Genomic DNA, 24,073 nt, shown 5'->3' on the forward strand with positions numbered 1-24,073 from the left:
TTGGGTCTAGGCCCGAAACGTCAGCCTTTCTGCTCCTATGATGCTGCTTGGCCTGCTGTGTTCATCCAGCTCTGCACCTTGTTGTCTCGGATTCTCCAGCATCTGCAGTTCCTACTGTCTCTGATTTAAATACTGCTGTTGTGTGCTTTTTGAGTGAAACACTAACTTTCTTTTCAGCAAAATAATTCTTAAGAAAACATAAGCAACATTAGTTATTGGACAACAATGCTACAACTCCAAAGTATAATAGTCAATCGCTACAAAATGCTTCCTGTTTGTACTTGCTGATGTTCTGTTTTAACCCTAAGCTGTGCTGACAAACTGAAATTGCACTCCAAGGATGTTTCTGGAGCTGCAGGCATCCAAGATCACTTATCCAGCACAGTTAGAGGCTGGGTTTGCTAGCATGGAACTTGAAGTAAAGCAGATGGTAATAATGGGTTTAAACAAATGTTCAATGCAGCCTGTTTGTAATTCCAACATCTGTACTTCTTGGAGCACGCAATGTGACAGAGACATCTCTGAAGCTGATTTATGTTTGAAACATTGACAGGTTTTACAATCCAATGGTTTTCAAAGTAGCCAGTTAAGAAATAGAGATGTGCGTCTGGATCATCCTAGTCAAGGTGTCATGTTTAGGTGAATCCCAATCCCAGTATTTTATCTGTTGAGGGACGTAACACATTACATGCGGTTCTGCACACAGCTGGCGCCAAGCATTTGAACAGCTCAATTAGCAAAGAACAGCAGATGACGATGAAGAAAAGTGGCCCTGACCGTTTAATGTGTGTTTTCACAGTCTGTTTGTGTCTCTGATATAAACAGATTAGGTAACCTTATAACGTCATGGGCTTATGCCTGACAAATGACAGGATGGCTACCTGGTTTGCAATCTCTTTCATCAGTCAAAGCAGGAAAAGCAATGGTAACCAACATAGATCTCTGCACATTCCACACTTCTATTTACTGGGGCCATTTTATTGATTGGTGAGAGGGGCAATTATTTCAACTCAAGAAGATGCCAGGAGAAACAAGTTCGTAATATCCCTGTAGCAGCTTTATTTCACAGAGAAATTATTGCACGGTAAATTAGAAATGAAGCAGGAGCCTACAAAACAAGGGCATTTACTCTGCTCATAACAGCATGTAAAGGAAGTCAGTCCATGTGTTCCCCAATCAGAAACCTTCTATGATTGGGGAAATCCACTGCCTACTGAAGACCAGGCATGGAACATTCAAGTCGGATGACCCATACCGATACAGGAAACCCAGATATGACCTCCACAAAGCCATTAGAGATGCCAAGAGGCAATACTGGACCAAGTTAGAGGCCCAAACTAACCACACGGACACCCGCTGCCTGTGGCAAGGCCCACACAACACAACGGGATACAAAATAAAGCAGAACAAAATAGCAGACTAAAATAAATCCCTCCCTGATGCACTCAATGCTTTCCATGCTCGGTTCAAGCAGAATGCCAGCGGCGCGGTGTCACCTGCCCCGGATGCACCTATTCCCTCCGGCACCGCGGCAGACGTAGGATCAGTCTTCTTGAGAGCAAACCGGAAGAAAGCGATGGGCCCAGATGGCGCCCCTGGCCGTGCACTCAGCTCCTGTGTGGACCAACTGGCGGAGGTATTCACCAACATCTTCAACCTCTCGCTCCTACAAGCCAAAGCCCCTGCCTGCTTCAAGACGAGCACCATCATCCCAGTCCCAAACAACACACATGCAACATGCCTCAACAACTACCGCCCAGTGGCTCTGGCCTCTTTAATCATGAAGCGCTTCAAGAGGTTAGTCATGGCCCACATCAATTCCAGCCTCCCAACCTGCCTCGATCCTCTGTAATTTGCTGACATGTGAAACAGGTCCACAGCAGACACCACTTCCCTACCCATACACTCATCCCTGGAACATCTGGATAACAATGACATCTACATTAGGCTCCTACTCATTGCCAACAGTTCAGCCTTCAACACTATAATCCCTACCAGACTAATTTCCAAACGCCAAGACCTCAGTCTCAGCTCTGCCCTCTGCAACTGGATCCTCAGCTTTCTGACCCACCGCAATCAGTGACGACAGACAACAGCACCTCCACCACGATAATCCTCAACACTGGCACCCCGCAAGAATGCATATCAGCCGACTGCGGTACTCCCTGTACACCCATGACTGTATAGCCAAATTCTATATGAACACCGTTTACAAGTTCGCTAACGACACCACCATCATACGCTGGATATCAAACAATGACAAGTCAGAATACAGGAAGGAGATAGAATGCTTGGTGATGTAGTGCAATGATAACAATCTCTCCCTCAAAGTCAGCAAAACTAAAGAACTAATCATCGACTTCAGGAAGGAAGAACAGAGGAGGACATGCTCCGACCTACAACAATGGAGCTGAGGTGGAGAGGGTTGACAGTGTCAAGTTCCTAGGAGAGATGATCACCAACAATCTGTCCTGGACCTCCCATGTATATGCGACATTCGAGAAGGCACAACAACACCTATCCTTCCTCAGGAGGCTAAGGAAATTCAACATTCCATAAGGACCCTCACCAACGTTTACAGATCTACCAGAGAAAGCATTCTGTCTGGATGCATCTCAGCTTGGTACGGCAACTCCTCTGCCCAGGACCGTTAGAAACTGCAGTAAGTTGTGTGCACAGCCCAGACCATCACAGAAGCCAACCTCCCATCCACGGACTCCATTTACACCTCTCATTGCCACAGAAAGGTTGCAAACATCATCAAAGACCCTTCCCATTCCAGTAATGCTCTCTTCCAACCCCTTCCATCAGGCAGAAGATACAGAAGCTTGAACACACGCACCAACAGATTCAAGAACAGCTTCTTCCCTGCTGTTATCAGACTGCTGTATGGACCTTTCCAATTCCAAATCTAATGTTGATCTTGCTTTATGCACCTCCTGTGCAGCTGTAACCTTGTATGCCTCGATCTGTCTCGGCACCCTATGATCTGTATGTCTTTGTTGCTATGATCTGCCTGTAATGCTCGCAAAACAAAACTTTTCACTGTACTTAGGTACATGTGACAACAATAAATCAAATCAAATCATAATGTGTAAATGCTGGGACTTTTGGATGGGAATAATTAAATCACGGCATTGAAAGGAATTGAAATGGGTCAAATGTTAATCTCTTATAAATGAAATACACACTCGCTATACTCCTATCTGGTTCTTAGGGAAGATTTCATATTAATCGAAAAGGCCGCTAAAAGGCCCCAGTGTAGATTTCCATTTGTTTCCATCAAATCAACTGGCCAGTGACTTAAAATTTCCACAGTGTCCAAAGTCTCCAGAGCAATTGTGAAGGACAGAAGGAATTGCCCACTGAGGTGATAAACAGTGCAAGGCACAGACAAAATCTAACATCATGCAATTTTATAATGTTACCCCTATTTTGACACTTGTCATGTATTGAACCATGTAAAACAAATATCCAGGGAAAAACAACACACTCTGCTAGTTACAGAAACATATTCAAAAATAGCTATGGCACAGTAGTAATCTGCGTCAGGATACTGCAGTTCAAAAAACCTAAAGAACTGTAGATACTGGAAATTAAACTTAAAAGTAGAAATTGCTGAAGAAACTCAGTAGGTCTGGCAGCATCTGTGAACAGAAACCAGAGTTAATGTTTCTGATCTTGTGACCCTTCTTCAGGACACAGGTTCTCATGGAGTGAAGGACTGTAATGCTAAACTTTTTCATTTCTTTATTTTTCTAATTTATTCCCAAGATTCTGTGCCTAGGTATCATTGTGGCTAAGATGGTGCCATAAGTGGTCACTTTGGAAACTTTTCACTGCACTCATGTGAGTATATGTGACAATAAACCAAATCTAAATTCTAAAATTCTAAATGTTCAAGGCTGCTCCAGGTCCTTGAGCATATAATCAGGGCTGGTACCTCAGGACAGCACTGTCAGAGGTACCATCTTGCAGGTCAGACATCAAACCAATGCCACATCTGCTCACTCGGGTGGGCACAAACCACCTCACAATGCCACATCTATAGAAGGGACTTTATATGTTTTGTCCATCGACAAATGTCAAGCAGCAGATATTCTCCTGTGTGGACTAGAGAGTTTCTAGTAAATACCAAATGTAACTGTTGTAATAATAGCATGATGTGCAGAACAGAGAAAAATGATAGGGACTGATAGAGAAGCAGTATATTACTACACTGTAGTCTTGTATATAACACAAATAAGGAAATGAAATTAGTTAATTCTACCATTACCACCAGGTCCTGGGTGAGGACCCCTGGCTTTATATAATTCTAAATGGGATACTCCATACATCATAGAATCCCAACAGTGTGGTAGCAGGCCAATCAGCCCATCAAGTCCACACCAACCCTCTGAACAGCATCCCACCCAGACCCATCCCATCCTCATAACCCTGCATTTCCCATGGCTAATCCACCTAGCCTACAGATCCCAGGATACTACAGGGCAATTTAGCATTGCTAATCCATCCTAACCTGTACATCTTTGGACTGTGGGAGGAAACCAGAGCACCCGAAGGAAACCCACGCAGTCATGGGGAGAATGTGCAAACTCCACACAGACAGTGGCCCGAGGGTGGAATCGGACGCGGGTCCCTGGCGCTGTGAGGCAGCAGTGCTAACAACTGAGCCACCGTGCCACCCTATAGTTACGATCATGGGTTCGAGGGATGAATTGGCTCCACCACTTTACTCAATGCCTCACTCGGTTGGTCACACAAGGTTAAACTTAAGAGGGCTCCTTCCGTCTCTCTCAGGCCAAATGTATTTATGTTTTAAAAGCAGCCAATTTAACCAGGCTTTCTCGAGTTAAAGAAAAGGTGAGTTTATTAGCTACTAAAGTGCAAGGATAGATAATACAATATCGCACATAGAACAGAAATGAGAGATGAGACTGAAAAAGTAAAAATTAACAATAAAAGAATGACTGATTGGCTTGTCTGTGATGTTTAGATTGTGAAAAGTTGCAAGCATTTAGGTGGGTGATACCAACAGCGCTGATTTTGGCAGTTGTTTGGAGTTTCTTAATTCTGCAACTGGCTGAAAGGAATTTGCTGAGATTTCTTCGACACTAACTGTAATGATTATTTGTTTTTGGGACTCAGAGAGCGGGAGAATGTATTTCGCTACACCTGAGCCTGCAGGGATATATATGAGGCCCTCAGCTGTATCACTTCACAGCATAATTTATCACAGTGGGATCTGAACTCCAATGACCAGCACACTAATGGCCAGCTCACCAGCACACTGGCTTTGCTCTTGGTTTTCAACATTCCTTCCTGAGCATTCCTTAAAAAGCAAATTTTCAAACAGAACTGCCTTTCTTTCAACTTACATCCACAGTCTCAGACACACCCATAGGATCAAAGAATCCCTACAGTGTGGCAGTATCGAGAGCACACCAAACCACCGAAGAGCATCCCATCCAGATCACAACACCCCCCAACCCTATCCCTGTAACCCTGCATTTTCCATGGCTAACCCACCTAAATTGCGCATCGCTGGACACTACAGGCAATTTAGCATGGCCAATTCACCTAACCTGCACATCTTTGCACCTTACAGGAGGTGGTTTCTGCTGAGAGGGGTTAATCTGAACATCAGTGGGTTGAAATTCACAGAAATCGACTAATTGACAAGTTTGGCAAGTTTTATGGAAGGTTTCTTCTTGTGAGCCCAAGCAAAATTTCTCATGCTATCCTCCGAAACTCAAGTCATTAGCTATGGCATCACACCTCTATTGCATCCTGCTTATTCTATCTTCCCTCTAGCCAAAGGGAAAAGTACCTGCATTCACATAGATGCAACAGGTCACTAGCCGCTCATTAATGACATTCTCCTCTAGCTATTCAAAATTTCGTTGGAGAATTGAACTTTTTCCCCTCAACGTTGAGAATCTTATTCCTGCTGATCTCACCCTATCTACCCAACTGATTCATTAATGTCCACATCATTCAGGTTTTTCAAAGATTCCATCCATTATCTCTGGAACAAAAGTACATCCACAGTTCAGTTTTTAGAATGGCATCTCTACGTTGGAAGTCATAGTCAAGTAGCATGGAAACAGATCCTTCGGTCCAACCAGTCCACACCGACCATATTCCCAAACTAAACTAGCCCCACCTGCCTATGCTTGGCCCTCCAAATATTTCTTATTCATGTACTTATTCAAATATCTTTTAAATGTTGTAACTGTACCTGCATCCATCACTGCCTCTGGAAGTTCATTCCACGCATGAACCATTCTTTGTGTAAAAAAGTTACCCCTCATGTCTTTTTAAAATCTTTCCCCTCCCACCTTAAAAATATGTCCCCTGTGCTTGAAATGCCCCACTCTAGGGAAAAGACACCTGTATTCACCTTATCTATACCCCTCATGATTTTATAAACCTCCATAAGGTCACTCCTTCAACTTCCTGTGCTCCAGTGAAAAAAGTCCTAACCTATCTGGCCTCTCCTTATAATTCAAGCCTTCCATTCCCAGTAATATCCTGGTAAATCCTCTGAACCCTCTCCGCCTTAATAACACCCTTCCTGTAACAGGGCGACCAGAACTGGACACAGCACACCAGAAGAGGCCTCACCAATGTCCTGTACAACCTCATCATGGCGTTCTGACTCCTATACTCAATGCTCTGAGCAAAGAAGACAAGCGTGCTAAATGCTTTCTTAACCATCCTGTCTACATGTGATGCAAACATTTTGGGACTTAGTGTAATCCACACAGAGATTTTCTCAGACAATTACTGAACTTACACTGCCAGCCATTTTGGCTCATGTGTCTTTCAGTAAAAAAAATCTTCCACTAAAAAGTTTAATATATCTGTGAATAATTCAGGTTATGATCTGTTGTCATGATAAAGACCAGAGTACTCATACAGAACAGCATTTGAGGACAACCAATCAATTCAATACTAGAGAGGACAGAGGCAAGCCTAACTTTAGAAGAAGGGCAGACTTGACTAAAGTACAGGCTTCCACTCTTTGGCCAACCACATCCCAACTGAGTTCTTCATTTCATTACTGACTGTGCTACCTTAGGTCCATAAGTCACGGGAGAAGTAGGACATTGAGCTCATCAGGTCTGCTTTGCCATTCAAAGAGATCACGTTTGATTTGATTAGCCTCAACTCCACTTTTCTGCCATTTCCCCAGAGTCTTCATTCCCTTACAGATTAAAAAATAACTGTCCATATTGGAATTGAATACACTTCATAGATTCGAACTCTACAGCCAACTATGGTGAAGAATTCACAGATTCACAACCCTCCAAGAGAAGAATTTCCTCCTCATCTAAGTCTTTAAAGGGTAACCCCTGATTCAGACATTGTCCCCTCTGATCACAGACTCTCTCACAACACAAACAACTGTCCTGCATTCACCCTGTCAGGTCAGTGTGTGTTTCAATACGGTCGCTTCTCATTCTTCTAAACTCATAATGAGTACAGGCCCAACCTACTCAACTTCTCCTCATAAAACTCCTCCTAATTAACCATCTCTCGACTGCTTCCAATCCCAGCACTGTTTCTCTTAGATAAAGGACCAAAACTGTATACAGTATTCCAACTGTGTTCTGACTGGCGCCTTGTACAGTTTTAGTAAGACCTCCAATTATTATACTCCATTCCTGTTGACAAAAAGGTCAACAATCCATTGGGCCTTCCGTATTACACATTGAGCTTAAACTTTTGATTTACGCATGAAGACCCCTAAATTCCACTGTGCTGCAGCTTTCTGCAGTCGTTCTCCATTTAAATAATATTCAGTATCTCTATTCTTCCCGCCAAAGTACATAACGTCACATTTCCCACATTATATTCCAACTGCCAAGCTTTTGCCCACTCACTTAACCTGTCTATGTCTCTCTGTAGACTGTTTGTGTCGTTTTCACCCCTTCCCTAATGCAACAACACAGAAGCCCAACTAGGAAGGCACATTGTTTATTGCTTGATACACACACATATACAGAAGTGCTCTCACTCACAACTGTATGTTTCTTTTCCTCCCCCAAATCACCAAAGTATTCTTTTCTCATCTATTAACCACCACCAGTAAATCACTCATGTTTCCAATTGAATAATTTACATTCAAAACTATAAAGGGCAATGCAACTGGATCTGCTTGATTTATTTTTAATCTGGGTCTGCTTTTTTCTTATACTCAACCTGGTCAGGGATGTTTTTACAGGGATGTTTTCTGGAGTAGGTGTGACTTGAACCTGGAGCTCCTGGCTCAGAAGTAGGAGCACTACTACTGTGCCACCAGAGTGCTGTGGCTCTGTTTCAATTTTTTAAAAATATACTTAACCCATTTTTCTAATCAACCTGGTCAGAGATATTATGACATACCTCTGGAGCAGGTGGGGCTTGAACCCAGGCCTCTTGGTCCAGGGGTAGGGATATTACCAACGCCCCGCAAAAAAGTGTTGTCTGTTTCTGAAAGGGCTCAGGTGATGAGTTCCAACTGGGCAGGCCATGGCCTGTCACCAAGGGAACTCATACTCAATAAGTTCCGCAAGCAGATTAATTAGTGATTCCCCATGGGCCTGCTAGGGATTATCACATCACAACACTGAATATCCATAAAGCATTAAATTAGTTTCACATCACTTTTGAGGTTGTGAAAGGTCTTATACAAGTGCAAATTTGTTCCTTATTATTTCAAAAGACATGGGTGAGAGGGTGAGGTGCATCATGCAAATCTTAAAGACTTCTGAGATGCTTGCTTTTTGCAAAATGCCAAATCATGCTTGCAGGTTTACAGTCGCTACAAAGTAGTATCTATCTCAATTGAAGTTTAGAAATCCCAGTGTTCAAATCACAATAATACACATTCCCATCGGCAGAAACCTGCTGGCTGTGAGAGTGTGGATTTGTACACTATATCTTCATCAGGATCAGGGAATGTGGAATTTTAAAGCCATAACTCTGGGAGCCATACATACTAAACCAAAGCTGAACCTTAGATAGATAAACAGGAGGCTGGAAGAACACTGCAAACAAGGCAGCATCTGGAGAAAAGGAGAAGTCAATGTTTCAGGTATTACCCTTCTTTAGGGCTGGATGTGGGGGTAGGGGGAGTTGCAGATAAAGAGAAGGAGGAGGGGTGAAGGTGGAACAGTGGTAATAGGTGGACACTGGTAGTAGGTATGACCTGATTAGTCGATGGGAGGGATGAATCCGATTGGTGGCTGGAAGGGAAGGTCAGTAGGTGGAATGGGAGGTAGGAGGTGGGGCTGGAAGGGGAGCCAAGGGATGGTTGGGAAGGCCACTTGAAATTGGAGAACTGTTGGGTGCCCAGGCAGAAGATGAGGTGTTGTTCCTCAAATTTGCATTCTGAATCACTGCGACACTGGAAGAGGCTGAAGACGGACATGTCAGAGGGGGTATCGGGGGGGGTTGAGATTTGAAAGTGACCGGGAGCTTAGGCTAGCCATTACAGGCCAGGCGAAGATACTCGACAAAATGGTCACCCAGTCTACATTTGGTTTCACTGACGTAGAGAAGACCACATCGGGAACACCAGATTCAGTAGACTAGGTTGGAGGAGATGCAGGTGAAGCTCTGTCTCACCTGGAAGGAGTGTTTAGGGTCCTGGATGGAGATGAGGGAGGTGGTGTGTGGAGCAAGCGTTGGCGTCTTTTATGGTTACAGAAGAAGGTATGGGGGGCAGGGTGGTTGGATTAGTTGGTGGGGAGTGTGGCGCAAACTAAGGGGTGGCGAAGGGATGGTCCATGCAGAACGCAGAGAGGGGTGGGGGAGTGGAAGATGTTCTGGATGGTGGGGTGTAATTGGAGCTGGTGGATGTGTTTGAGGGTGCAGAGGCTGGTGGGGTGGAAAGTGAGGACAAGGGGGACTCTATCTTTATTAATTTTGGAGGGGAGTGGTGTGGGTAAGGGCTGTGGAGCAGGGAACGGAGGAGGCGCGGTGGAGGGCTGTCTGGATGACAGAGGGGGGAAAGAACATTGAAATAGGAGGACATCCAAGATGCTTGGGTGTGAAACTCTCTTCAACAGAGTCGATGTGAAGAAGACGGAGGAATTGGCAAAACAGGTTGGAGTTTTTGCAGGATACTGGGTGGGAGGAGGTGTAGCCTAGGTCGCTATGGGAGCCTGTGGGTTTATAGTAAATGTCGATCTGTAAACCATCACCAGAAATGGAAACGGAGAGGTCATGAAAGGGGAAGGAGGTGTCTGAGAAAGGCCAAGTGAATTTGAAGGCGGGTTGGAAGTTGTTAATAAAGTTGATGAACTGCTCCAGTTCAGCCTGAGTGCAGGGTGTAGCACTGATGCAGTCATCAATGTAATGGCAGAAGAGTTGGGGAACAGTATCGGTGTTCATACTGAAGAGGGACAGTTCGACAAAACCAACAAACAGGCAGGCGTAGCTGGGGCCCACGCGAGTGCCCATGGCAACCCCCTGGATTTGGAGAAAGTGAGAAGAATTGAAGGAAAAGTTAGTGAGGGTGAGGACTAGTTTGGCAAGGTGGAGGAGGGTATTGGTTGGGGGGTTGCTGGACAGGGCTGCCAGAAAGGGGAAAAAACCCAAGGGCCTGTAGGCTGTCCTTATGGGGTACGGACGTGTGTAGGAATTGAACGTCCATAGTAACGATGAAGTGCTGGTGGCCAGGGAACTGGAAGTTTCCAAAGTGTTTCAATCACATCCTGCAGGTTTCTTGTTGATACCTTACAAAGAACATGATAAACTCGAAGCTGTAAACTCTTAAATAGACAGCCATAAAAAAAATCAGAAATTGTTTATTACAACAGTTTGTGAATTGTCACTATTTTCTTAGCAGTTCCTTGGTAGAATAAACTTGTACTATGTAGATTTAAAATCTGGGCTCAGGGCATCCTGAACTCCTTACTTTTGAAATTTAGTCACAGTTATGTAAGGAAGTTTAGTAGTCACGATGCACATTTACAGCAAATGGAATGAATGAGCCACTTGTCAGTATTTGCTGATGTGGTTGAGGGAAGAATGTTGACCAAGACATTGGAAAGACCTCCACACTTCCCCTGTCCTGATGAAGGATGTAAACCCAAAACGTCAACCTTCCTGCTCCTTTGATGCTGCCTGACCTGCCATGTTCCTCCAGCTCCACACTGTATTGACTCTGACTCCAGCATCTGCAGTTCTTGCTATGTCCTCCCAATATTGTATGACAAATGTGAGTTACTAAAGACAAGTTAAAGAGTCAGCCTTGGCACATCAGGAAAACACCCTTGTAAACCAATTCAGTTAATTTTCTTTAAATCTTGCAACACATCGTCAGCTGATAAATGACTACTTGAATGAGTAGTGCCTAGAGCAGTAGCTTTAGCTGATCACAAGGAATTTGATGAACATAATAATTTATTGAATTAATCTCAATTGTTAGCACCTTCACTGAGTTTTTGCTCCCCAGGCAGACAAAATGCTTAGATAACTATTAAATCACATTCCGTCAGTATCCTACCCAGCATTTATCCAACTAACTTCTCAAGATAGGTAACCTGAGCATTTATTATACTGTACTTTTTCAGGGAGCTTGCTGATTGCCTGTTGTTCTTACGTTTCTCCAGACTGTACCTCAAAAGCACTTCATTGGCTTTGACACATTTTGGGACTTTACCCGAAAGGAAAAGGTGCTACGTAAATGCAATTCCTATCTTATGTTTCAGCTTATCACTGACAGGAGGACTGGGGGCTTGTTTCCTCTAACCTTTCCAATGTGAAGTGCTATGTGCTGTTAAAGAACTCCTAAAAACAATGAGTACTATTTTCCCTGTGATTGTCTGTGTGTATGGAACACTGGTGTGTATAGGTTATCTCACTTTTGAAAGAATGTGCAGAAAATCAGAATACATTCTGTCAAATAGCAGACATAAATCTCATCTGTTTGTGCTTTAAGTGGGCTCCCTCTTCCATTAATGTGTACTGTGTCCTTGAGCATATAATAGCACATATAAAAGTATGAATAGGAGTTGGCCATTAAGCTTCACAAATCTGACTGCTGCTCAAGTTGATCATGTCCAATCTTTTTCCTTCGACTCCAAGTACTTACCATTGATCTGCATCACTTGATACTATTACCTGCAAAACTCTATTGATGTCTATCTTGAAAGGTTCAATTGACTGAGCCTTCAAAGCCTTTGGGGGGGTGGGGAGGAAGCTTTTTTTTAACCTGGTTTTTACTACTGTTTGTTCAGAGAAAGTGTCTCCTGATTTAACTCCGAAACAGCCTCAGTTCCAACTGTCGGGTTGCTATTCTTTCTCCTGGTTTGGCCAAAAGGAGGAAACGCATTCCTTATGCCTAACCAAAAATTACTTAATGATTTTAAAGATCTCCACTTATCTCAATGTCAGGCAAGAATCCCTGAGTGCCCGCCATTGGCACTTTCCTCATGAAGTTAATCGAAGGAGCAGGATGCAGATTTTCCCCTCTCAGGGCAATGCATTATGAACCCCGTGCAGTTGCACTTTATATTTGAGTCAAATTATAAAGAGGACAAATTCTAAAAAAATCAGAATTAGAATTTTCTTTGTTTTAATGAGGTTTGCATCTGTTAAAAGGGCTGTTTTTGCACATTTGTATGATAATTTTAGAGCTATTTCTGGATTCTGAAAGTCTTCCTAATGGTTGGAGGAGGATGCAATAATTGGTGACCTAAAAATGGAAGAAAAATCTAAAATTTAAATCAATTTTTGGAAGCTACCAATTTATTTACAAGCACACACAAAAAAATGCATCAAGCACTTTAAAGCATTAGTCTCCAAGCAACCCTATAGGCAATTATATTTCAATAAAATTTCATCAAGCTCATTACTTCATTTCCTTATATCCAGGCAATTTAAGAGCCTGCCATCCATCATTAATACATTGTGAAGTCCATCTGTAGCTTAGGAATCAGAAAGGAAATGAGTTGCAGCAATGCTATTATAGATTCCAATTAGTTATACAACTACGTGCAATGAGAAAAGATTGACTTTGCCCTCCAGAGGAGGTTAGATTAAAATTGTAGCGACTCAATTCTATATCGTTCAGCAATGGACACTCTTCCAGCAACGTTAATGAGGTCAACTGATAGATCAGTTTCCTGTTAATCAGCATCAAAATAAACACAAAATAAACAAGTGTGCCATTAAGCAACCCCCATTCACCAATCATCTGGTTAGTTTACGTTCTGTTAGCACCTATTTGTCTCCTGATCCTGCCCTGGTCTGGATCCAGAGAACAGGACATCAGGTATCTTACCAATCCAGACATCAATCAAGATCAGATGCAAATCTGGACCCACTGTGACGCACAGGAAAGATGATCCAGGTTGAGCGAGCTCAATCATCACAGCCTGAGGTCATTGCTACAGGAAGTATCCTTGGCTCAAGTAGCTCCATTCAGGATCTGTCACAAGGTCACTTGAAGTTCATTTGCTTAAAACATGACAACATTTAGTCCTATTAACAAATTCCACAATAAAGGAGCAAGCTGTGCCAATCTACAGCAGTTTAGGAACATCAACTACACTCAGATTTGAAGATGACTTACCAGCCCAAGTACCAAGTCATGATCATCACCCATGACAAAAAAGACACTCCCATGACTCAGCACTCCACCATCAACATTCACCTCTAACTGGTAAACCAACAATATCCAGATATCAATATAAGACCAGGGCAGAGGCAGCATATTCAATAAATGGTTCACCTTAAAACTGTGTTGACTTCACTCACCACTGATCAGAATGGCTGCAGCTGCCTTACTACTCACATTTAACATGTTCCAGAAGAAAGCAGTTTTTCTAGATCAGCATCCCTACCAATGACCTCACTACTCATCAGCACTGTGGTCAGGGCACAGATTAACGAAAGGACACTGCAGCAACTCACTCACTTGGGAATACTTCTAACCCTGGCTGACTTTGCTTTTAAACTGAGAATAATGCTCCCTCTACTCTTTTACACTGAAAGCAAAACATTATCCCCGTCAAACACGCCTAGGACAGGGACCGCACAGGGTTTGATACAGAGTAATGCTTCCTCTACTCTTTTAAACTGAAAGTAAAACACTATCCCCATCAAACACTCCTAGGACAGGGATCGCACAGGGTTAGATACAAAGTAAAGCTTCCTCTACTCTTTTAAGATGAAAGTAAAGGTAGCCTGGCAGTCTGATGGTAAAGGAGAGAGCAAAATACTGCAATGTCACAACAGCATCACCTCCAGGTTTGGCATCTCCTTGACTCAGGTAAATCTACTCAGTCTAAGATTATCACAGAGACCAAAGCCAGAAACTATGTGACAAACAGCAGTGCGGGCGAACCTTCATTTGAAGGATAACAGTGGTTCATGAAGACCCACAATCCTCTCTCATGTCATCAAGGGAGAGGCAATAAGTGCAGCTTTGTCTATATTTAAAAAGAGAACGGCATGAATGCTATTGCAATACAGATGTCATTGCTGTTGTTCAGCTTTACAAACTCAAAGCTCACAACAGCTAGAAAGAAACATTCTGCGACAAAGTGCTTACCTTCACACCTGCCATCTTTCTCCTCGTAGCCAGCACTGCAAGTACATTTCCCAATCGGTACTAACCAGTCACCTTCTGCACTGCAGTGCATCCTCGGCGGATTTCCCATTTCAGCTTCCGAGTCATTAACGCACGATCCTCGCACTTCCACCAGCGTCGAAAAGGCAGCTTCTGCCACTGTGTCTGGGAAGACAGCCAGACTTTGCACGGTGGAAAGGCAGGTTTTGTAATAAACTCTCACTGAGACCAGTGCCACACAAGCCCCTACGTCCTGGAAGCCGAGATGAAATCCTTTCCTGCCAAGGTGCTCAATTTCTCGAACTTCTGTGTTGAGTTTCATTTTGCGTTCTCCAAGATCTCCTTGCGTGAAGCTTTCATCCGCTGCGATGGTGTCAATTTTCACATACTGGCTTTCTTCAATGTTTCCACCGAGATCGGTGTCTGACTCAATGTAGTGAAGGTTAAATGTCTCTTTGCACGTCCCAGCCACTCCTGGGATGCTGTTACAGTCTCTTAACGTGAACTTCAGCTCAATGAAGATCCTCTGGCCATTTCTCCGTGTAATCCAACCAGTCTGAAGCCAGTTGTTTTGATTGGGAGCCATGACATTACAGACCTGATAAGTGCGAATTGGTTTATAGTTTTCATCCACTCCACTGATCTCTTCCCACTGAAGACAGAGAATAAAACAACGTTTAAAAATCTCAAAACAAGATGCACTCCCTCCTCACTTATTAGTCATATTCGACCATTGCCATTGTCTTTATTCCTCAAGACTCAAATGAAATTCATGGCCAGGATTGAAGAGATGATTTAATCTAGGGTCAAATAAGTTCTTAGTAAAGATAGACAGAAAGCATTCCTTCTCGTGTGGGGTCCATAAAAAGAGGGTAGAACTTTGAAATTAGAACTAGCCTCTTTACAGTGTGTCAGCAAGCAGTTCTTCACACAGAAATGGAAATCTGGCACCTTCCCCAGAAAAGCTGTTAGTGAGAGTCCAATTAAGAATAGAGATTAATAATGTTTGTTAGGTATTAAGTAAATACGCAGGTGGATTCAAAGTACAGGTCAAACACAATCTAATTGAATGGAGGTGCAGGTTTGAGGAGCTGAAAGGCACATTCCAATATTCTATCATATGTTTCTGTGACTGGAAATGGGAGGTGGTTCAATATTTGTAAGCCTTGTGGTTAGCATAGACCCAAGTTTATGTAAGAAACGTTGCAGCAGGTACTGTGTATCCAACCTCCCTTTATCCTGTTTTATTCCCACGTATTGTTCAGTTTTATTAAAAGTTTTATGGGAATTATTTTCTGTTCCCACTTTTGCACACAAATAGAGCCTCAATGTGATCATTTTCTTACCAGAGACTGTTCGTTAAAAGCATAATTACATTTTTCCACAGCAGGGCACTGCTTCTTTACAAAAACTGGATTCTAATATTTCACCTAAAGGCTGAAGACAGGGGGGATATAACACTGCATCGAACCACTGCTGTGCCTTGAAGGCACATTCAAATCCTGACTGAACCTATCGGATGAAATTCTCTTTTCTTTAACCTTTTGAACTAAGGTTTTGATGAACTCCCGTAATCCTTCCCCCATCTCCATCTTGTTTTGATTCGACACAGCACATAAATGTCACACTACAAGAACACACACTTAATGTAAACTACATTTCTGAATAATCTATATTGCAGAATAGATGTTTGCAATTGTCTTGTAGCTGTTCAGTCACAGCCTCATCATAGCTTAGTTAAACGTTTTCTTGACCACAGTGAAGTTGTAACTCTATTATCCAATACAGACTCAATTATAGCAATATCATAATTTATTAATCGTTCAGTTTGAAATTTTCCTCTCCTTAACGTATTTCTCATTTGAGAAACAAATCAGATGATGTGTTGGCTTATAAAGATAGCAATCTACACTCTGTTCTGCTGAATATCTGTTGTTTTACTCTGATCCAGCAGTCATTGGTCAAGGCCACAACGTTTTAAGTTTAATGAAAATAGACTCTGGCAGATTGACAGTTTAGCTATTGTCTGTTTTGTGGAAGTTTATTTTTTAGTTATGTTCAGAAACAATTGTCCAACACTTTCACTTCATCTGATGAGGATGTTTTTGGGATTGAAATACATGTTATCAACTTCAGTTTGCAGCTGAGAAGCAATCGGCATACAAGGTTGGTTTGCATCTGTAAAAAATTGCCAACCGTGGAGTCTGTAGGTTTGGCCTTTTAATATATTGACTGGCTGACAGTCCGTGTTTATCTTCAAACTCTAAATGAGTGAGGAGACAGTGAGTGAGACCAGAAGTCTAGGAGCACTGCTACAGCGGCACTGTATTTCCTAAGCACCATGAGAAATCTCCAGAAGATTTCATACTTCCACTGAACAGCTTTTCTTACCATTTCTAAATGTCAACAAACATAAACTGCACCATTAACCAGGAAGTCTCCCATGAGATAACACTGAGCAATTTAATGGATGAGGAGCAAATTGGGAAGCATGCCTGAAATAATGTTTTGATCATTTTAGACGTTACTTTTAAGTGGATTAAAGTGGATATGAGGAGTGCCAGGTCAGCTATGATCCTACTGAAAGGCAGAGCAGGCTTGAAGGGCAGAATGGCCTACTCCTGTTCCTATTTCTTATGGTCTTAATATTTCGCAAATTATTTTGCAAAATACACAGAAATTCACACATTCTCAGAGGATATTGATTGTGGAATTCCAAGATTTTGCTTTCCTTAAAGTGAGGTGTCAGTGTTTAAATTCTATGACAACAGTAAATGAATGGTGTATTACTGTGATATTTTCTTGTATCTATGCATGCTCATTTGGAAAGCTAAGGGCAGACATTGGGTTTTACAATATGTACAAGTTGGAGGTAGCTATTTTGCTGGAAAGGGGAAGGTGGGGTCTAGCCGTGCGATTGAGTGACTCTGCCTCAGTCGCACTAGGATTATCCTGGAGGAAGATGGCATCAGCCAGAGGGAGGGTCCTCTGTTCTGATATCCCTGCACCAAGGGAATCCAAGGAAGCTGATGGTGGCATTTGATGCTAGCTTGCCAGAGCATTCCTACGGTCTGTTGAAAGTAAGGGATCTGAAAGCGGAGGGAGTAGGCTCCAAAGTTGAAGCAAGTTGACGTTGATTTTCTAATGTCCTTTAGGGAAGGAAACTGCCATCCTTACCTAGTCTGGCCTACATGTGACTCCTGACCCACAGCAATGTGACTGACTCTTAACTGCCCTCTGGGCAATTAGGAATGGGCAATAAATTCTGCCCTAGCCAGTGACACCCTCATCCCGTGAATGAATAAAAAAACGAATGCCTGAGTGTGTTTCAAACAGATCTCTGCAAACCCACTATCTGAGGCAGCTAGAGGATGGCCTGGCTCCATGCAGCATACACAACAGCTGAAACCATGTGTCCAACGATACAATGTGTGGTAGGGCCCCTTTCAATCAAAGATTGGTGCTTGATGGAGGGACTGTATATCAGGAAGGGAATGAACGTAGAGAGCTTCCCTCTGCAAACCCATCACCCTCCCTCCATGAATCCCTCTCCCACATAATGTACCTGGGCCCTGGCTTGCTCTGTGGTGCTGGGCATCCAATGGGTGTTCTTCTTGAAGCAGGTTCAGCCCCTCCTCTACCAACACTGAGTGCCAGTAGCTCTCAGTAGGCAATCGTTCCACCCCTAGAGTCTTGGGTCCAGATAAAAGCTTGTCAGTGACTTCCCCGCTGCCTGGCTTGCTTTTCAGTGCACAGTCCTTCCCACAAACAGGCAGCACGGAAATCTCATCAGATCTCCAGTCCCCACATCCCACCACCCCAATACGTGTTTTCCTCATGTCTCTCTTTATAAAAATTCAAGTCAGATTAAAGAAGAAACTTGGAATTAAGAGTCTAACGATGATCATGAATCCATTGTCAATTATCAGAAAAACCCATCTGGTTCGCTAATGTCTTTTAGGGGAGGAAACTGCCATCTTTACCTGGTCTGACCTACATGTGACTCCAGACCCACAGCAATGTGGTCAAGTCTGTATATTCCACCTGGGAGATTATAAGCATGTCAGACCTTAATGAGAAGTATAGATAGATAGTGAGTTCCAATAGATTAGAGATTAGGGCAAAGGAACTAAGATTAAGACCAGTTAATACACTTAATGGTAAGGTCCTGGGGAGTGTTGCTGAACAAAGAGACCTTGGAGTGCAAGTTCATAGTTCCTTGAAAGTGGAGTTGCAGGTAGACAGGATAGTGAAGAAGGCGCTTGGCATGCTTGCGTTTATTGGTCAGTATAGGCATGGGTTGGTCATGTTGCGGCTGTACAGGACATTAGTTCAGCCACGTTTGGAATATTGCATGTAATTCTGGTCTCCCTCTGTAGGAACGATGTTGTAAAACTAGAAAAAGTTCAGAACAGATTTACAAGAATGTTGCCAAGGTTGCAAGGTTTGAGCTATACGGAAAGGCTGAATAGGCTGGGGCTATTTTCCCTGGAGCATCAGAGGCTGAGGGGTGACCCTACAGAGGTTTATAAAATCATGAAGGGGCATGGATAGGGTGAATAGGCAAGGTCTTTTCCCCAGGGTGGGGGAGTCCAGAACCAGAGGGCACAGGTTTAAGGTGAGAGGGGAAAGATTTAAAAGAGACCTAAGGGGCAACTTTTGCACACAGTGGGTGGTGCACGTATGAAATGAGCTGCCAGAGGAAGTGGTGGAGGCTGGTACAATTATAACATTTAAAAGGCATCTGCATGGGTACATGAATAGGAAGGGTTTAGAGGGACATGGGCCAAATGCTGGCAAATGGGACTACATTTATATAGGATATGTGGTCGACACAGACAAGTTGGACCGAAGGGTCTGTTTCCGAGCTGTACAGCTCTATGACTCTTCCTTCTGGGCAATTAGGGAAGACCAATAAATGCTGCCTAGCCAGCAACGCCCTCATCACACGAATGAATTTTTAAAAAAAATCTCAGATCAAGGTAAGGAAAGATGCTTAGATCTTAGCCCAATAAACTTCTCTGAAGAAAGAATTCTCTTTAAAAAAAAGCATTTTATTCAAAACATAGAATTTAAAACCCACTCAAATTCATCATCCAGTCTGTATTCAAATCACATTCAATTGAATTGTTCCACTGAGAAAAAAATACTGAAAGGGATTTATTATTCGAACAAAAAGATCGTAACAAATATGTAATTAGTACAATCTATCATGTTTAAATTTGTTTCCTTATCCCCATTCAAATATTCTTGAAAAACACAATCTAAACAATGTTATTCTTCAAAGGATTTTAAAAGCAAGGCCTAGGTATAATCACAGGTCAAGAAGAGTGATTGTAATAATTGAATGCTATTGATGCATTTTGAAAGCAAGTGTGGTCTGCAAATCCCAGACTCTACTTTCATATAAAATAGTCATTTTGATGAAAAAGTAATCAAAACTTCCCTCTCCTCAGGGAATGGCAGAGGCTTATGGGTAAAAAAGTGGAACAAAGACAACATAATTGATAAATATAGTTATCTTTTGACGAAATAAGTATTCCTCTATTATTCCAGTTAAATACCTATTGCCAATATTAGATTCTGCAGTCAAACTGGTCACAAAGTTGACTGTCCATTTGCTTCTCCCACCCACACTCTTTAACCACGAGGCTGATGCGTAAGGACACCCACACAACATGGACTGCAGTGGTTCAAGAAGGCAGCTCACTACTGCCTTCTCAAGGGTAAATAGGCATGGGGCAACAAATGCTGGCACTGCCAGTGAAGTCCACATCTCATGAAAGAAAATTTTAAAAATAAGTTTGTAACTCATTAGAATACTATCCATCTGTCAGGGGCTCGGTGCTGAATGCGTGCTGACGTGCACAGTGCTGAACTGAAAGGCAAATGTCCAGTGGTCCCTTGATTGAACCAAGAAGTTGCTTTGGGTGGTTGGGATGGGGACATAGCCACTAGTGCAGTGCCTGTTGGCAGGTGAAACAAGATAATGCCATGGCCTTTGCCCAACAAGATCAGAACTCAGAAGCAAGAGACAGCTCGATGATCCAAGGAAACTTAAAATTCCATTAAATGCACTCTGAAATGGCGACTTCAATGTAATTCTCAATCTTCACTTCACTACCCCTCTTCCACAGTCATCGAATAAATGTATTTGTGGGGTTGGTCAGGTGGGGGTATTGGGCCTGTGAAGTAAGGGCATGGGGGAGCAGGGGAACTGATGGAGGGGTGTGTCTGATCCAGGGGAGGGGGGGCGCAAGAGTGTCAAGCAGCGTTGTGTTGAGGGGCAAATGCAGGAATTGGGTTGTGCGGGGATGAGGCAGGTGTCAAGGTCAGGTCATAAGGTGAAGTTGCACTCAGGAGGAGTTGGAGATGGGGGTGCTCAGTGGTTCAGTTTAATATTTACCCAGTGGTTACAGTAGGTTTTTAACCCTGCGGTCTTTCCTAAATTATTAATAAGCTTAAAAGAGTCAGAACCCCCAGCAATCTCTGAATTTAACACCAAGTTGGAGAAGTTTGCACCGACTGGAAGGAGTCAGCTGCACCGAGACTCTCGCAAGATCCTGAAGAGCAACTCTAGTTTGTGCTGCTGCACCTATACTTTACCCATTGAAATTACTCTTTTTCTCTTTATTCATTCATGGGATGAGTGTGTCTCTGACCAGGCAGCATTTATTGCCCATCCCTAATTGCCCAGAGGGCAGTTAAGATTCAACCACATTGCTGTGGGTCTGGAGTCACATGTAGGTCAGATCAGGTAAGGATATTAGTGAACCAGATGGGTTTTTCCCGACAATCAACAATGAATTCACAGTCATCATTAGACTGTTAATTCCAGATGTTTATTGAATTCAAAATCCATCATCTGCCGTTGCGGGATTCAAACCTGGATCCCCAGAATGTTATCTGGGTCTCTGGATTAACAGTTCAGCGATAATACCACTCGGCCATTGCTTCCCCCGTACTTGGCCAATGTCCTTTGTACAGCACATTGCAAAAATACGTCAAGCAACCACTGTTCCATCCTGGCAAAAAGCAGCTTAGTGCCCAGTAGAGAATCAGTTAATCAAACAGGATATCTGAGTAAACAATAGTCTCACCTTAGGACATCTTTAATGATCTCAAAATCAATAAGAGTGTAAACCCTAAGTAAATGAATAATAATAACTACCTAACATTCCCGGTGAATTTTTATCAGAAAGGAATTGCTTATAATGAGATAACCATGTCACTCAGCAGGGTGTTTCAAGCAGCTTATCATGTACAATATAATTTAAAAAACAACTCATATTTCTTCTTTTATGGGATGAAGAAGTCACTGGTGGTGTCAGAATTCATTGCGCAGCCTCAATTGCCCTGGAGAGTAGTTAATGGTTGGCCACAATGCTGTACATTTCCATTTGCATGTGAGCTACTCCAGTGAAGAATGGTAGATTTCCTCCCCTAAGTGACACGTTGGAGCCAAATAGGATTTTACAGCACTTAATGCATAGTTTCATGATCATGTTTAGGTTCTAGATTTATTTTAATGGATTTCAACCCATTTCTCCTACACGTTAGCTTGGGTTTCTAGGTGAGGAGGCCAGCGACACTGCTGCTATAGAACCATCTTCTCTCAAACTCATCCAAAGAGAAGATAGTATAGCTGCTGCTGGAAATTAAAATGGTCACATCAGTGGAGCAGGGATCCTCTTCAGAATCTGAACTTAGGCATTTCTGGAAGACGAGGGAAAGCTTTACTTGGGAAGCAACCAGTTCCTGATCTGGGAAGGCTTGATGCTGGCACCAAGGATTAATGCAACCCGACAGCTTGATGATACTTCGCGTCGGCAGTCAGGTAAAACATTTAAAGGGCTCAGGCACTTAAAGAAACAGACTACTCAAAAATAAAAACAGGAGATTTTGCTCCAGGTATATACAAGACTCTCTGCAGCAGGTAAATTCCATCGCTTGATGAGTGTAAGAATTCAGATATTTTAAAAGATGAAAAATTAGAAGGCTATCATTTTAATGTAAGATTTCTTAAGATTTCTGGGAAACTGCCTGAATGTGAGTCCTCATAATCTCTGTACAAGTCTGTGCACTTAAACTAGAACCGTGATATAATACGCTCAGCATACAGAATTATCAATTTAGTCAATGTAGGTTTAGAAACACAAGTTGACTGAAGACATAAATAAAAGATCTACAAATTATTGCGTGGCAAACTTTTGAGCATAACTAGAATGGTTGGAGATTATATTGCATTGATAATAACACCCACACTGATGGTTATATTGTTATATTGCTTCAATGTGATTTAGGAACAATACATTGTACATGTGTATACATCAGTACCAACAGTGCTACATCATTTACTGCGTATTATAGTCAAGTGATGAGCAACAACGTATTGATCTGCAGGACATAGTGTGATCTACAAGATAGGGTTCGTGTGATTGGGTGGTAGTGTCTCTAACTCTGAGTCAGACTGGCTAAGTTCAAGAACAAAGTTGCTGGAAAAGCTCAGCAGGTCTGGCAGCATCTGTGGAGGAGAAAACAGAGTTAACGTTTCGGGTCCGGTGACCCTTCTTCAGAACTGGGGAAGAACTCAGAACTTCCTCAGTTCTGAGGAAGTGTCACCGGACCTGAAATGTTAACTCTGTTTTCTCCTCCACAGATGCTGCCAGACCTGCTGAGCTTTTCCAGCAACTTTGTTCTTGTTCCTGATTTACAGCATCCGCAGTTCTTTTGGTTTTTATTGGCTAAGTTCAAGTCTCACCTGCTCCATAGTTGTGTCATAACAGGCTTATTAAAAAAGAAATCTAATTCGATGAAGTCCTATTGTCGAACAGTGTGATCGCTTTGAACTAGTGGGAACCACAAGACAGAACACTGACACACGACGAGATAACAAGGTGTAAAGCTGGATGAACACAGCAGGCTAAGCAGCATCAGAGGAGCAGGAAGGCTGATGTTTCGGGCCTAGACCCTACTGTCACTGACACATGACTCAGGGTTCCAGGGTACATGGCAATGGTGCAATATTGTTAATCTTAACTGAATGACACAGGACAGGAAAAATGAAACCACTGGGGTCTTGATCTCCAACTTCTCATTGTCATTCCAAATCTACTTGGTTCCCCAAGATTGATGATAGTCGCAAATAAAATTTGGGTTTTAAATGAGTTGGCAAAATGCAATGTGAAGATCACTTCAAGGGCAAACATCGAAGAAGTAATTCAGACTTACTCCATCTGACGGGTGAGCAGTCCATCCCAATTCAGCTTGTGACTCTTTAGAATCCAGCAAAACAACTGAAATTTAAAAACACAAAAATAGGGAGAAAAGGCATTAATGAAAAGGCACATAAAAACTCAGTTTCTTGAGTGTCAATTCAAAGCACCAAACCTATTCTCTATTCATGGGGATTCTGCCCATATGGGAAGCAAGAGTAATTGAGGGGCAAATAATTACCCTTTTGACCCTGAGTAAAAGTAATCTTATTCTGGTCATAGCCGAGAT

At 42.7% G+C, this 24,073-nt stretch overlaps 1 protein-coding gene across 1 annotated transcript in view; it reads right to left on the minus strand.

Moving 5' to 3' along the window:
* LOC109914512 (ephrin type-A receptor 7) overlaps nt 1–24,073 on the minus strand; it is a 527,439-nt gene that overhangs the window by 382,998 nt on the left and 120,368 nt on the right. The window contains exons 2-3 of the mRNA XM_048613049.1: nt 23,801–23,865; nt 14,552–15,221 (exon numbers count right to left, since the gene is read on the minus strand). Coding sequence (XP_048469006.1) covers nt 14,552–15,221; nt 23,801–23,865 — 735 coding nt within the window. The remainder of the gene's footprint in view (nt 1–14,551; nt 15,222–23,800; nt 23,866–24,073) is intronic.

This window comes from Rhincodon typus, chromosome 27, assembly GCF_021869965.1.
Source record: "Rhincodon typus isolate 14 chromosome 27, sRhiTyp1.1, whole genome shotgun sequence".
Lineage (NCBI taxonomy): Eukaryota > Metazoa > Chordata > Chondrichthyes > Orectolobiformes > Rhincodontidae > Rhincodon > Rhincodon typus.